This window comes from Malus sylvestris, chromosome 11 (assembly GCF_916048215.2).
Source record: "Malus sylvestris chromosome 11, drMalSylv7.2, whole genome shotgun sequence".
NCBI classification, from domain to species: Eukaryota; Viridiplantae; Streptophyta; class Magnoliopsida; order Rosales; family Rosaceae; genus Malus; species Malus sylvestris.
The window spans coordinates 5,905,616-5,921,477 of NC_062270.1; the positions used below are offsets into that span (position 1 = coordinate 5,905,616).

A 15,862-nucleotide genomic window follows, 5' to 3' on the forward strand; every position below is an offset into this window, starting at 1 on the left:
TTGTGAAAATCTTGTGATTCGTCTGTAATTAGTCTTTGGTAAAGCTATTGTAATCAACCTTTGGATGGTCTTCATTTAGTACTAAGATTTGATGATATTCCTCTTCATTTGGAAGTAAGAGGTTTTAGGTTCGAATCACGTGAATGACAAATTTAATACCAAATTAGATTGTTTATTATGTGATTTAACCGAACTTTATCTTTCCTTAATTTAAAAATACCGATGTACTAAAAAAACTTTAAATATTCTTCTGATTACATTTTTAAAGGCCATCTGGAAACAACTATTGAAACTTTCTATGTCCTCACATGGGGATGGGTCCAGTTACACGTCACTTGTACAGTCACATGAACAAATTGTTTTTCATTTTTTTTTTATTGAGAGACGAACTTAATTAAGATACAAGTTGTGATGCTTGAGAAAGATTGACCGCGTTTAAATTTTGTTCGATGAGAATATGTGGGACTAAACCCCGAACAAAGAAAACAAGATAATTCCCTTTTTACTAATTTGAAGTATTGTGATTTTCAAACCTTTATATATTAAATTTTTTTCATCTTAAATTTAAAATGAGAATTGTATGACATTTTCATCCTTTTATTAGTCTTTCTATTAGAACCTTCAGTAATGCATCACGTGGTGCCTACACTCTATAGCTCATGTGAACATTAAAAAATTAAAAAAAAATTAAGAATAATTCTCACTTTACTATCTATCCTGAAATTCCAACTTTTGAAACTTTTTATGTGCTCACTTGGATTGGGGATGCCGTCTAGTGACACATAAATTACACTGTGCACATAAGCAAGAATTGTTTTTTATTTTATTTTTTAATTAAGATACAATTTGTGGTGGTTGAGAAAGAGTGATCTCGTTTAAAACTTTGCTTAAGGAGAGTATGTGGGATAAAAACATAATTCTTATTTTAGTATTTTGAAATATTGTGATTTAAAATTTTTATACATTAAGTTTTTTTTTCATCAGAGGTCGCACTTGGTGCGATGTCAAGTGCCTTCGCCCATGAGCGGTAGGTCTCGAGTTCGAGACTTGGGAGCAACCTCTCCATAAATGGTGGTAAGGCTAGCCGACATTCACCTCTCCCAGACCCTGCGTAAAGCGGGAGCCTTGTGCACTGGGTACGACATTTTTAAGTTTTTTTTTCATCACAGCCTCATACATAAAAGTAAGGATTGTGAGACACTTTTATCTCGACTATGCGGGACCTACCGTGCCACGTTTTTGCATAGTCATCGTCTAGTGGCATACCATGTCATCAATTAAATTAGTATTTGACAAAAAGACAAACATAAGTATGAAAGTGTCACAAAATTTAAACTTTAGGTATGAAAGTGGGATGGAAAAAATATCAAGTATGAAAGTTGGAATTTCATGATACTTTAAGGTATTAAAGTGAGAGTTACCTATAATTTTTTTAATTTTTTTAATGTCCACGTGAGCCCAAATTGATAGGTGGCACCTAGTAATTGTAAACGTAAGTGCAACGTCACTGGTTAACAAAGGTTTCTTACGAAACTAACATATGTATGAAAATGCCCTACAATTCTCATTTTAGCTTACAAGACTGATGAAAAAAAAAAAAACTAAAATGTATGAAATTTTGAAAACTACAAAATTTCAAGGTAAAAAAGTAAGAATTACTGGAGAAAAAAAATTTACCACAACTCAAAGCAATTTCATATTTACTCAACGAGAAGCTGAGGTTGGAGACTATAGCTTGATGTCGTATTGCAACACGCATTCCACTCCTCAGTCTAAACTCTAAACATGAGCCATTAATGGAATAGAGAATGAGTTAGTTGTCGGTACCTCCTTAATTCGGCAATTAATCTCTTCAATTTGGGATTTTCTCGTGTTTGTATTCATAATTTGACAACTTACATTGAGCAAACAATTAGATTTAGTTTGGAGACAAAACCAGCTTTTAAGTGATTTAGAATTATCATTCAAGATATGGTCAAAAATGTTGTATCCAAGGCGCTATTCTTCGTACCGGAAAAAGACTGCTATTCAAAATTTGGCTTCATTTTCCACAAACATCACGAACTAAGCAAGTATGCAAGATCCATTGCATCCAAGTAACTTGGGGAGCTCACCAGTGCTTAACCTGTTTCATGGCTCTTCCGATGCACCATTCGAGTACTCCTCACGAGCAACACCTGATGCTCCATTTGATAACCGGCTTATGCTGTTGGAACTTGAATATGTTGAGTTGAGCATGTGGAAGCAGGGTTTCCCTGTGAATTTCGAGTCTGTGCAACCGTGCTAATTCTTGACACCTTGAGGTGAGTCTTCCTACCCTGCGGTGGAGCAACAAATCACATTATCTATTAGTCTCTCGTTTAAGGACGTCACAGAAAAAAACTGGGGAAATGTCTACTATATGAAAATATGACGGATAATTACCTTTCCCATACACTTCTCCAGATGAGGAGAAAACCTCCCATCCACGATAGACCGACCGCAATTCATGCACTCAAAACACTTCGCTGGTTGCAGAAGGATGATTTTCCCCAAATATGTCAACCACGTACTTTGCTATTTGCTTCACCACTATTACTAGGATCAGCTACCCTCACCCGTGCATAGGCTGACAGCCTTAGTTCTTCCTCTTCTCCAAAATTACGATCAAGACCCAACTTCGCTATTCGATGACACTTGGCCATTAAAGTCATTAGACCTAGTAATGTGTGATTCCAAAAGGTCAAAGAACAGATGAATGTGAAATCATCTACACATGGACAAAATGCATCTCCTTGCAATTTTTTATTTTAATTCTTCTATTGACAAGACATTATTCTAAACTACTATAATTTAAGAGCTATAATTTAAGAGGTGGAGGATACGAACTAGGCTGCAAAGGGAAGGTACAATGTTGTAACCAATTGGCCTAACCCAAGTCTCCATCTCAAAGCATCTTAAACCCATAACAACTCAAAACCCACAAAAATGTCCCAACCCATTTCTCAAACAAATTCAAACCAAAAGTTCAAAATCCTTAACTTCTTCCGGGTCTGAAACCCAAAAGCAAAAAGAAGCAAAAGTAGCGGCTTTAATTGTGAAGGGGAAAATACCAGAGCATCGGAAGAAGAGGACATATCATTTCTTCATTTGGAAGTGACATGGCGGAGCTAAATTAGTTTTATAAACCTACCTAAAATACAGAAAATTTATCATAGCGACATGGCAGTTTTGTCCTTCATTGTCAGTTAGGCAAGAAGCTAGCCAGTCACCGTATCAGGTGCTTCGCAAGAACTCTGTTCCTCGTCATTGGTGTAGTTTTCGGCATACTCGTTCTGTCTGACCTCCTACGGGTTTTTGATTTTCCAGCGACGACGAAAAGTCAAGTCCTTTGGCTCCAACAGTGGAAAAACAAAGTCAACAAAGACCCCTAGGTCACCTTTACCGCCTTATCTGTGTCGTTACTTTCCGTTGGCTGAGATTAAAGCCGCCACCAAAAACTTCAAAGTTGCTTTCATTATTGGTGTTGGCGGGTTTGGCAATGTGTACAAAGGATACATTGACGGTGGTGCCAATCATGTTGCTATCAAACAACTGAGACCTGAGTCATCACAAGGGGCCGGGAGTTCAAGACAGAAATCGAGCTACGCTCCCAACTCCACCACCGCCATTTGGTTTCACTCATTGGTTACTGCGCCGATAATGGCGAGATGATCTTGGTTTACGATTACATGGCGCGCGACTCTGGATAACCATCTGCATCGCACCGGTAACCCTAAACCTCTTCCTTGGGAACAATGGCTTCAAATTTCTATTAAAACAGCGCGAGGGTTGCACTTCCTTCACAGCAGTGCCAAGGGCTTCACTGGCGGAGGGAAGGACCAGGGATTGCTTGGGCCTATCTTGGGTTTCTAAAACAAATATATTTATTAGGGAATTATGCATCTTTGTATTGCTTGCTTTCTAAAACAAATATATATATTAGGGAATTATGCATCTTTCTATTGCTTCAAGTCCAGCTTTCCAAGTTTCAAGCATAACCCCATCTCCCAATTAGCTTTAATATTTTAGCTATCTCCTTAACATAAATTAATAGCATTTAAAATAAAGCAATATTTTGCCTTAACATTCAATTTTAAATATGAAAATTAAAAAAAATTCCCCTTTTCTTTTTGAAATCTCATACATTTTATAATCCTAAATTCGAAATCTATTCAACAGATAAGTTTTAAATTTCTTTGTTTCTCTATTGTTTTTGTTCTATTCTGCATATTACATGAGAGTTATGGTTCGTAAAGTTTTTATTTATCACATTGAGTTTAATAGTATAGGCAACGGGGTTATAATAAAATGATTTTAAAATATAAAAACTCGTGTAGGACAATTATAATTTTTGTGAGTATGTAATATTATATGTGCATATGTTGTTTTAAACATTTGATTTTGATATATATATATATATATATATTATATAAATATTAGCCTTGTAAATACCATCAACGTAAAAAAATTGAAAAAAAAAAAAACCTTTTTGAGAGGCCCCTCCCCATCGAAAATTCTAGTTCCGCCACTGGTCTTTAGGTACCTTTTTCAGTCTAATGAATTTTGTCTTATGTTTTCTCTTTGTTTTTGATGTTTTTGATGGTCTTGTTCTTTTGGTTCGGGGTTGTCATTATTTGTGTTTGTGTTTGAGATGTACTATTTACAGTATTACCCAATTACAGATTTGTAAACATGTCGTCAGAATGATTAGTTTAATGTTTAGGATTTGATTGTCTACATTTTTTAGCAACATTTTATACTTTTAAATTCCCCCCCCCCCCCAACACACCAAAACAAAGACAATTCTCGTCTTCGCCACTATAGGCAGACAATACAACCAAATTCTCCTAGTTGTGGCGTTCTTGTTTGTGGTTTGTACAAAAATTTGTAAAAATGTGACAGTGATTCAGATTTGTTATTTTCGATTAGGATGTCTTATTAGAGTAGCTCTCAAATCGGTTCGAGTCGAGTGAAATCAAACTACATAGAAGCTTATTTTTGTATAAAATGTATTATGAATGATGTGACCGGACGACCCTGTCAAACTTTTTCTCCCTTTAGTAGCCTTATGCATCCTCCGCTGATCTGTCGAGCATTGATCTTATACTTGCTTCTAAAATTAGTCATTTTGAGATTTAGAGCCAGGGGTTTTATTGAGTTTTATTGGGGCGGGGTTAGAGAGAGCAACTTTTATAGCATGAGTTCACGGCCATCATGATGTCCGGTGCCAATAATACAATCGTAAGTTTATCTCCTGACTTTAATTTTGTACATGACTTGAGAGACGTGAGTGAACTTCAGACATAAATTAGTTTGGCAAGCCTTGAACTTATTTTATAAACATGATCAAGCTGCATACATACAGATGATAAATACATCTCTAATCCAACGTTCAGTAGACAAAAAGAGCCCTGTATCTATCCAAGTTATACCTTCCCCTTCTAACTTCTAAGTTGTCAGTTGACAGGACTGCCAACAGGTGAACACCGACACCGAAGCTCTCCCCTTGTATGTCCAGAAACAAAAATTCAGGGCTCGTGCTAACTCTATGCAACTACGGCCGGTTAAATACTAGACACTGCACAGCTGACCACATTTATTTTGATCATGTAGCGTGAGGTGATTTAGCATAACTTGGATTCCTTTGGTTGATATCCTCCTCCGCTTGTACTGCTTGTAGTACTTACGAGATACTTTGTTGCAGTCCGCATCCTCGACGGAGGAAAATTCTGGATTGCTTTCACCCGCGCATGGTCTACTTTTATTACCTGCAGCGTTTCTGGTGAAAAACAGGAGTCAATAGTTTGCTCTTTTATTCAAGTAACTTGAAGATCAAGTAAACTAATATTAATGGTTGGCGTGCTATAGTGTGATTTTCCAATATACTTTCTGTAATTGGCCAATATTATTTAAGGAAATCGTATGATGCATACAAACAGCTTCAACCACAATCTGATACTAGGTCATGATTTTTAGTCTGAAGAACGATAGAACATTAATGTCCCGCGTGTTCTATTTTTCATTTCAATATTCGAAGTATAAAGTAGGAAGGTGAGACATACTCTACTCCTTGGCACGCAATTCTGCCATCCTCAATTGGTTCTGGTTGATACACTTCAGAGACGGTAATGGACATATCAGCGTCAGTATTATCACGACTTCCACAGATATCACCGTAAAGATCAAGCACGGTTCCTGCGAAACACCATAGAAGAATGTGGACGCTAGTTAATTAGTCTGGTAATTATGGATTTCATTTTGTTGGGGAAAAAAGAGAAGAAAAAAATTGAATATAAAAGATACTTTTTAATGGCCTTGCTTCAGCTGGAGCATTCTTCATTAACAGCTTCTGACACATAATGGTACCCTGAAAATCAAGGAAAGTATAATCCAGAAACTTTAGCCTCTCGGAAGGTGTCATCTTTGAGAACCCAAATGATGTAGTCCATGTGTTTAGCACACTTGGTACGGCGGGCAAAACCAATCTCTCCACACCTAATTCCATAAGCATCTGGCAGAATAAAGAATTTGGAGGCAATAATGAGAAACTAAGAAAATGACTTTCCAAGAAGGAACACAATAAAAATGAAACCCGCAGGAACATTCGACACGTTACCTTTTCAAGCTCATCCATTAATATACGACACATTCCAAGCCGACGATATCGAAATCTGGTAGCAACAAGAGGTACTTCTGCCACTTTGTCTCCGAAAATCCTTTGATCAAGAAACTACCAGTTTAGAACAAATTACTTGTCCCACAAAGCTCACAAATTTTCAACTAGCAGCTAATTAAAGCTCACCTTACAGTAGCCGCAGTGATTAATTCATCATTTCTCTCCAAAAGCACAGTATAGAACCCTCGGAAGTTCAGGCGATTAAGATCTGACCTGGAATATTCCAGAAACTGGCCTTAGAAAGTGAACATATGCCTCACGTGCTAAGCTCAATTATTAGCAGTATGTTGGCAAGTCATGAAAGCAAAAGAAATTGTGACATTGACGGTAAGAATTTCCCACCCTCTACTGAAGATGACATCTTCTACAAGATCTCTCCTGGTAAGAGGTTCCTTAACAGGCACAAAACACTCATGCATCACATCAAGAGCAACATTAAGCTTGCTATAACACTCCGTCAAGGCATCATCAGTATCATGTTCATCGGTAGCATGGGTATCACACTTATTGAACTTCAACAGTGACCAAGATAGATTGTCATCACCCACTGGAATTTGTTTTCCTAAACGCTCGTTGAGGTTGAAAGATATCTGAAAACTTGAAACAGTCAAATCAACATCACATGGAGAGAGCAAGTAGCTCGTGGATGGAATGTTAAAATAAATAAGATCCGTAACTCACCTAAAACATCTGACAGAAAAAAACATGAGACTCAGCTTATTTAGAATAATTTTGATTGAATCTAGAAAGGATAAAAGCGATACTTCTGAATTTTTCATTTTGCAAATCAGGCTAGGAAACAAGCAACTAAGTTCAAAAAGAGGACTGAAAAAAATTGATGGCATGTTGGAGATACCTTTTTACAGCTTTTGCTGCAATACCAGTTTCCTTGTGGATCACTTTCGTTTTCTTCTGCACCTCTTTTTCTCAGGCACCCTTTGTGATCTACATCAAATAGGGGAACACTAAAATTACAAACTTTTTGAAGATGTGACGACGTACACGAAGTTCACAGGCATGCATTTTCTATAACAGATGAAACAGATAACAATCACCCTACATTTATGCTCGCATTGACCACAGGTGAGAACACAATTATCGTCCACAATAGACTCTTTCTCTTCTTTAAAGTTCATTTGGCCACAAATTCCACAACGACAAGATGAACAGAACCAGTCACCGTCTGGAACAGCCTGCAGAAGCAAAAACATTTAAGACCAAAAAAAGAAGTCAAGAATCTCCATCATTTTCGTCGAAAGGATAAAAAAGAGGAAACGAAACAATACACAAAGTATTAAAAATACTCGAGGAAAGCAATCTACCTTCAAGCCAAGGCATTTCTTGTGAAATGATGATGGACATTGATCACATAAAATTAGGTCACCACCAAAGTGACACACAGTGCAAATGTAATCGTTCTCACCTCGGCGCCAATTGCCCTTCATCCTATCATGTGGTTGTTTCCGGAAGTTCCTCTCCCTTCTTTCATGCATAATTTGCACCTGGCAATCTAAGAGAGACCTACCATCTTCCAAGAAAATATTGGCATAAGGTCTGTGGTTACTACAGCCAGCGTGATGCCCGAAGGAACTAAGAGTATACACATCTGTGCAACAGCTGCACCTGATCCCCTCACGAGTTATCTTCCCTTGTTTCATTGGATGACTATCCTTTGTGCTCCGATAATTTACTTTTTCCCTTGGAGAAACCATGTTATTGTCTATCAACCAAGATAAGACATTGCGAGGATTCTTGTGTGAGGAGGTTGCTTCCTGCACCCGTTTGCTTGACCTGAGCACACGAGTTGGCTGACTACCACCCAGTTCATCTCTTAACCCATCCAAAGCTCCAGATCCCTTTCTCCTTTTCAACTTTGGAGGGTTGGCACATTGATCCTTTAGACATCTTAGTTTTTCATCACCTATTAACTCTGTTGGTCCATATTTTCTCTTTTTTGGGCATTTTCTACTACCATGAACTTTCACATTACCAATCTCCACAAGATTACTTGCCTGTGACATGCTAACAGCATCTCTAGACCAATTTTTGGACAGTGTTTTCGATGGTACCAAGCCTTCATGATTAACCAAATTACTTGCTGTAGAGCATATTCTGTTTCTAGTGGACTGGCCCTCGTCTTCCTCAATGACATACATGCATTCAGCAGGTCTCTCTACAAAATCTCCATCCATACAGCTTTTGCATGCACTATAAAGTGTAAAATGCACCACTCCCTTGGGTGATTTGTAGCACAAGTTCTTTGACTTTCTACTTGCGTACAAGAACACCCACCCAACAGCTGAGAGGTGCTTCTTTGCTTTTGATACCATTTTTCGTACTTTCTTCTTCGGTCCCTTGGCCATTGCATGGTTATAATATTCCACAACTGCTTCGTGGCAATATTCAGGTTTGTAAATAAATTCTTCGTGGTAAGAAGACCCTGACATCTGAGGACAATAACTAGGATGATGACTCTCTTGTGGTTGTTCAATGAGAAGAGTCTGTTCTTCTGAACAATGCAAACCCTGGGTTGCATCTTCAGAGATTGAAGGTGTATCTCTCTTGGGTTTCTTCAACTTCTTACACACTTGAAAAAGAGAGTACTCGTATTCTCCTCCGTCAGGACACAAGTACCGGTATCTGTAGCAGCCCTTATCGATTGCAAATTCCATTTTCCACCCCAAATATTGAAGATGCTGCCTAACAGCTGTCACTTTGAAATTAGAACGCTTATTCAAATATTCGTCAACAGAGTCAGGGCAATATATAGCTTGAGGGTCGAAAGGTAGCCAATTAAGGGTACTTTTGCTTCTGGAATTAAAACTACGAATTCCACCATTTCTGATACCAGAATTGACACAAGAATTCCCATCAAGATTAGAAGGAAATGCTGACAAAACCTGAGGTAGAACAGACACTTCTTTATTTTGGAAAAATATATTTGAGCACTCCAAACTATTCATATCTGGTATGTCATCCCCTGCCGCAGAGATCAATTTAGCCATATAAGATTTCTCGTGAACCTGCTGCGCGCAGGCAGAGTCTGGATTAATAGACAAACCCCCATCTACATCTTGTTCATCAATAAACTCAGCATTGCAGTTCAGTACACAGTTCATTACATTCTTGAAAGTATCTTCATGACCAACTAATGGATCTCTATACAGCGGGTTGTGGACAGGTACAATAGCTGAAGAGTCAACCATATTTTCTTTACAATTCATATTAGCATCAGAGGACAAATGAGCTGACTCCAATTCTACCTGGGTTTCTAGTGACAAGCATCCTGACTTGTCTAAAACACCTAATAGTTCATCAACTGTGATGCTTATGTTATCATCAATGACCTCCAACACCAACTCTTCCCACAGATGTCTCATTGGAGAAGTCCACTCCTTGACATTCTCAAATCCCTTTTTTTCTCGCACATCATACCAAATTTGCTTCACAGAAACAGCAATGTACCTCTCGTTATCATATTTCTCAAGCAACTCAAGTAACACCCAAGTACCGCGTCGCTTCCAATTCTCAGTAACCTCATCCCAGTCATGAGTAATTCGGATAGTGTCAATCCGAGCATTTAATTCATCACCCAAATCCGGGAAGAAGATCCTTCTCTCCTCCGAACCATCTTCATGATCGAAGATGACACCTTCCCACCAACCGTCCTCATGAAACACATCCACACAGAGTCCATAGGGAAGGTCCCATTCCCCTGGCTGAATGTGAGGTGGCGTTGGCCTTATACACCCGCGATAGTTACTCCCGTTCCCAGTGAATGAACCAATGCCATCCAAAATGGGTGAAACAGACACAACATCAACCAGATTACCAGACTCATCGTCACATAGAAGATGTTCGTATTGAACTTGACGATGACCTTGATTATTGCATGCAATGACAATCCCGGGGTGCCATGACCCCTGAAACCCAGCTTCTACACTCCTCACCTGCAAAAGTTCATATTTTTAGTTTAAAAAACAAAACATGAAATTCCTAATGAACAATTTCCCACATCTACACTGAATACCCCCAATAGAAAAACATTAAAGCAAACTATAGAACGAGGTCAACCTCCATTACCTTACTGAGAACCCAAGATCAAACATTGCATAAATGGCGAAACGAACCGAAAGAAACCATAGATGCTCAATAATAATGAGAGTAACATTAAAGGCAAGGCAGCCACAATCAGTTTGGAGAATTTGACATGAATCCAAAAGGTAATACAAAAACAGAAAAAGGCTTTGACATTGAACCCAGAAATTAATTACAAAAACGCAGAAAAAAAAAACAAATCAACAGAGAGGCAAAACAAAATTTCCCAAAAGAGACCAGCAAAAAATTAAAATTAAAACCAAATATAGAAAAAAACAAAAAACACACCCAAATTTTTACTTGGATGCTCTACCAGGCCAAATCAGTCTTTCAATCTCAGCCGTTTAAGAAAATGCATTGGTTCCCAGATTGGACCACATCATCTACCAATCTTCTTCCCCACAAAAACAAAAATAACTCAAATAAAGAAAAAAACCCATTTAACAGAAAACCAGCGGCGGCGCCTGGGGTGCTTACGACGGCCGCCAGCAAAGTAGTGAATGTTGCAGCAAATTAAAGAAAGAAAAAACATTTTACCAAAAACCAGTGCAATCGGCTACCATGCATGCCTCTTCGAGTCCAAAACATTCAACAATCAGCTTAATTGACTTCATAAACTATCAAAAAATTCGAATTGACCCATAAAAAAAAAACCAAAAAATAAAAAATCCCCAAAATAGACGAGGATCACAGCCCAAAAACCCGAATTTCTCAAAAACCCAGAAACAAAAAAGCTGGAAGAAGGCGGCATTACCTCAACTTGGGCACCAACGAGAAGCTTTCGTCGATTGTGAGTCCTGCGTTTTCGTTTTTTGGGCTCTTCGAGCTCCATGACCGCCATTGAAGAGCCAGAGAGAAAGCAGAGGGTTGAGAGAGTGAGTGAGAGAATGCTTTTTGGGTTTTCGAAATTTGGAAAATCAGAAATAAAAATTTCAGTGGAAATTGGACTCTCCCTTCTCTCTCGCTCTATTGGGCTTATCACTCTCTCTCTCTTCTCTCTCTCTCTCTCTCTCCTCGTATTGCTTTGGCACCAAGTAACAGACTCAGAACTAGAGACTGAGACTCTGATGCTCTGCCACTGCAAGCACTATAAATTTCTCTGTTCCCGCTTTCATTTCCCTCCACGTCATCTCCGTATGTACGGATTCCTGACGTGGCGGCATTCCATTTGTTTCGTCGGTCCATCTCTTTCGTACCGGTTCTTCTCTAGCAGATCAATTTCGGAAAAGATGGATGATCAGGTGCGGTGAGGAGCACGGTGGAAGGGTGTGGCGTTGGCCCGTCAGTTTTGGACCGTTGATGTGGGTGTAATGGGTTAGGGATTCTCGCCATGAGTCTGTGGCCGTCGGATTGACTTGCACGGATTAGGGGGCGAGGGGAAAAGGAAACAAAAAAAGGAGAGGCATTGACTGAGAATGTTTTAATGAAAATCAAGTCTACTGAGGTTGAGAATCACAAGTTAATGTTTTCACATAAATGAAAATCAATTTGGGACAGTGGGGATATAAATATTTTGTGCGTTCCCTTTTTGCAACATCGATTATTAATTGATACATGTTAATAAATATTTATTAATTTTGCTATCATAAATTTAATACATGTTAAGCAATGTAAAGTTCACGCACAGAGTGAGTGCAGAAGATTTGAGTACACTGCAGTTTAATAATATTTTTCTTCTCTAATAATCGATGGGTATCATGTTTGACTCATACAGCTAACAATAACTTATTATATTTGTGTTAAGTTCACATCTTAACACTTCTCCACCAATTTTACTGAAATCTTCTACACCTATTTACGTATGTAGCTTCTGTAATTTGCTTATAATCTTGACAATTGTCGACTAACTTAACAACAAACTCTAAATAAAATGAGAAAATAATAAAATAAAAATGGAGTAGCCGAGGTACTTGGTACTCTCCAATTTATTATTCTCCCTTCCAAAGAAAATTTCAAAACCCTTAAACTAGTTTGGATGTTAGGTTGTATGCGCTAGGTCTTGAGGCGCTGCATCGACTCTGACGACAGCCGCCACCTGGGCCTCCGCCACCCCCGACGAATTCGATCCCATCCTTCACATCTCCCGCGTGATTCTCCCCGGTCAATGTACTTTAGTAGAGGAAAATAAGTCCTATCGGTCAATGTACTTTAGTAGAGGAAATTCGCCCTACAAATTCAGTTTGAAGGAATTAGATGGAGGGAGAGAGTAGGAATGGCCAACGGTTATGACGGGCGGGTAATCGCGATTATTTACTCAAAACCGTTTATGCTCATACCAGCATAACCGTTTATTCGTTAGGTAATTGCCAAAACGGTTATACTCATACCCATAACCGCATACCCATTTAACCGTAACCGTTTAATACCCGTTTATCCATTTATCATTTTTAACCTGTTTATCTTTTTTTTTTTTTTTTTTACCATTACCCATTTTTCACCCGTCTACATGTTTTTTAACAACTTGAAAATTAAAAAAAAATTGTCATAATTTTCTTTTTTTTTTGACAATTAAACACCGTTATAGGTACATTCATCATACATTTCCATATTTTAATTTTTTAAGTCCTTATACCATTCCAATAATTGAAATAATAGTTTACGGACGATATTTTTAACTGTTACCAATGAAAGTAAATATAATATTTGCTAAGTATTATTGGGTTACAAAAATTGTTTAGAAGACATTTATGTCAAAACATTTTTGTCAATTTCACGGTTACCCGTAAAAAAATTAAATTAATTTGGCCAACTCCTTAATGATGAGAATCATCATTCCTGTAGCAGTGTTATTGAGAGGAGGACCGATGAATTCCTTGCTAATTTATTGGGTGCTAAGTATTATTGGATCGAAAACATGGTTTGTGTTAGTTTTACATATATAAAATAAATGGGTAAACGGTTACCCGTTTATAACCGCAGTTAATACCCATAATCGCCCATTTAAATTTCACGGGTAAACGGTTATACCTATAACCGTTTATTTATCTAAACGGTTACCCATAACCATAACCGTTTAATTTAAATGGGCGGGTAACCGCGGTTACCCATAACCAATGGGTATTTGCCCATCCCTAGGAGAACGGGGGTGTTGTGACCCTAGTTTAGTGTCGGAGTGTTCGACACGTCGACACCTGTCGAACACGGCTTGGATACGGTCAAGACGGGCATGGGCCTTTTTGTAAATTGAAAAAACATTTGGAGGCATTTTAGAAATATTGAAACCAAAACCAAAACGAGTCCCTGACCTGAAACTAGTTTGTTGCCTAATTTATTTAGGGAAATGAGTAATAATTTGATATATTATGAATTCGAAGTATTGTTTTTAATATATGTAATATTTATTATATTTTAATCATCATGTTGTAATTGTATCCGTGTTTTTGTACTTGTGAAATTTGTTGTGTCCTCGTATCGTCATGTCATGTGCCACCGTATTTGTGTTTGTGCAACATAGGTGTTGTCGACAGTGGTGGTTTTCAGGATTAGGTCTAAACTTTTTTTTTTTTTTTTGACCTTTTGTTTTTTTTTAATATAATATTAAAGACAGTTGACAGAGTCAAATGGTGTTACGTTCTGAAACATGTGTCAGCAAATTAAAGAGGTCAAAGAGATGCCACATACAAAATAAGTTCAAAATATTTGAACTCATTTCGTGAACATAAAAAACAAAGTCTAACATTTCTCAAATAGAGAAATGCTAAAGATACTTTCTCAAAAATGATAGATATTTCAGTGTGACTGGAACACAAAGTGGTACATCACGTGTCATAATACAAATGGTGTGATACGTGTGTTAAAAAGTTAATAACTTAAAAAATAAAATTTTTCACCACTTATATAAAAACACGTGATGTACTATCCGTATTTCAATCACAATGAAAATTTTCTCCTCAAATGTGGGACTTTTCATAGACTCTCAAACACTTCATGCTTTTGACATAAGGTTTTATATATTGGCACAAGAATTGACGTTAAACTGTTCATGCCAAAGAATCTATAAAAAATCACACTTTAAGAATCCACTTAGCATTTCTCTCTCAATTATAGTCATACGAAGACTGAACTTTGATGTGTAGTCAAACTCGCTTATGTTTCATGATGTTTCCATGTTCAACATGCAGCGGAGATCATGCATATAATAGGACTAAGAGTTGCACAATAAATAAATTTTGTGAGTGTAAAACAAATACGAAACATGCATCAAGGCAAATATAGGAAGTGCATGATGAAGCTATGTTCCCTCATTCAATAGCGCATGAAATGCTTAATTTATCTTATGATAAAAAAAATCTGTAGGGAAATTTAGATTAAATAATTTTAGTAAAGGTTTTAAGGAAAACTACCAATTTTTTCTCAACATATTTGGATTAAGCCACAAATTGGTTGCAAATACACTTGTAAGCATTGGAACATTTATATTTTGAACCCATTGCACATAACTCACACTTTGGTAGTGTAATGACCAATAAAACAATATGTAAAAAATTTTCATCTTCAATTCTATTTTGTTAGTTAATTTATATTTTTTGAGATGTATACACAATAAAATGAGGGGACTTATGAGAAAATTCATTACTAAAGATCATAGTTGGTATGTTGCCGAAAAATTTAATCAACAAGACGCAAAAAAATTTGATCAAACGTGGCAACATTGAGTGATGAAGGAAAGTATAGTGACATGCATCAAGTAAAATTAATGTTGGAAAAATACACAAGAGAAAAAAAAAAACACTCATTATAGGACATACCTCAGAATTAACGAATTTTCGGATTACTGTTTCGTTCCTATGATCTTTTGCTTGAACTACGAGTGAAAAACTAATCATGATGAGGATTCGATTGTATCTAATCCAGTCAATTAGATTGCCTACATACATATGTTCTCAGTTGTTTCCGGATCGATGTGTAACCCTATAGGGTCAACTAAGGGAGAAAAAACCATTTTAATGTGGTTGGAGAGGAGCAAAAAAAGGGATATGCCCCGAAAATTCTTGAGAATATTTCATTTTGATTTTCTCTAATTACTGCAAAGAAATTCAGAGATATTTACTTAATCAAACACCCTAA

At 37.3% G+C, this 15,862-nt stretch overlaps 1 protein-coding gene and 1 pseudogene across 1 annotated transcript; both read right to left on the reverse strand.

The window, feature by feature from the left end:
* Positions 1 to 1,835: 1,835 nt before the first annotated feature.
* Positions 1,836 to 3,389, reverse strand: LOC126589417 (SAGA-associated factor 11-like; annotated as a pseudogene).
* A 1,940-nt stretch (positions 3,390 to 5,329) lies between these two features.
* LOC126589406 (uncharacterized) lies at positions 5,330 to 11,833 on the reverse strand. Its single transcript, XM_050254697.1, has 10 exons — positions 11,550 to 11,833; positions 8,020 to 10,647; positions 7,758 to 7,890; positions 7,554 to 7,642; positions 7,040 to 7,287; positions 6,824 to 6,910; positions 6,638 to 6,737; positions 6,325 to 6,532; positions 6,084 to 6,216; positions 5,330 to 5,800 (listed from the first exon to the last, which is right to left on the reverse strand). Exons 1-10 carry the CDS (start codon positions 11,634 to 11,636, stop codon positions 5,593 to 5,595), a joined length of 3,921 nt encoding a protein of 1,306 aa, XP_050110654.1. The 5' UTR covers positions 11,637 to 11,833; the 3' UTR covers positions 5,330 to 5,592.
* Between the last annotated feature and the right edge of the window lie 4,029 nt (positions 11,834 to 15,862).

Coding starts and splice junctions, on each gene's coding strand:
- LOC126589406 (XM_050254697.1), bottom strand. CDS start 11,636: ATGGCGGTCATGGAGCTCGAAGAGCCCAAAAAACGAAAACGCAGGACT. Junction 6,911..7,039: donor GATGTCATCTTCAGTAGAGG/GTGGGAAATTCT, acceptor GGAATATTCCAG/GTCAGATCTTAATCGCCTGA. Junction 6,738..6,823: donor ATCACTGCGGCTACTGTAAG/GTGAGCTTTAAT, acceptor TCTTGATCAAAG/GATTTTCGGAGACAAAGTGG.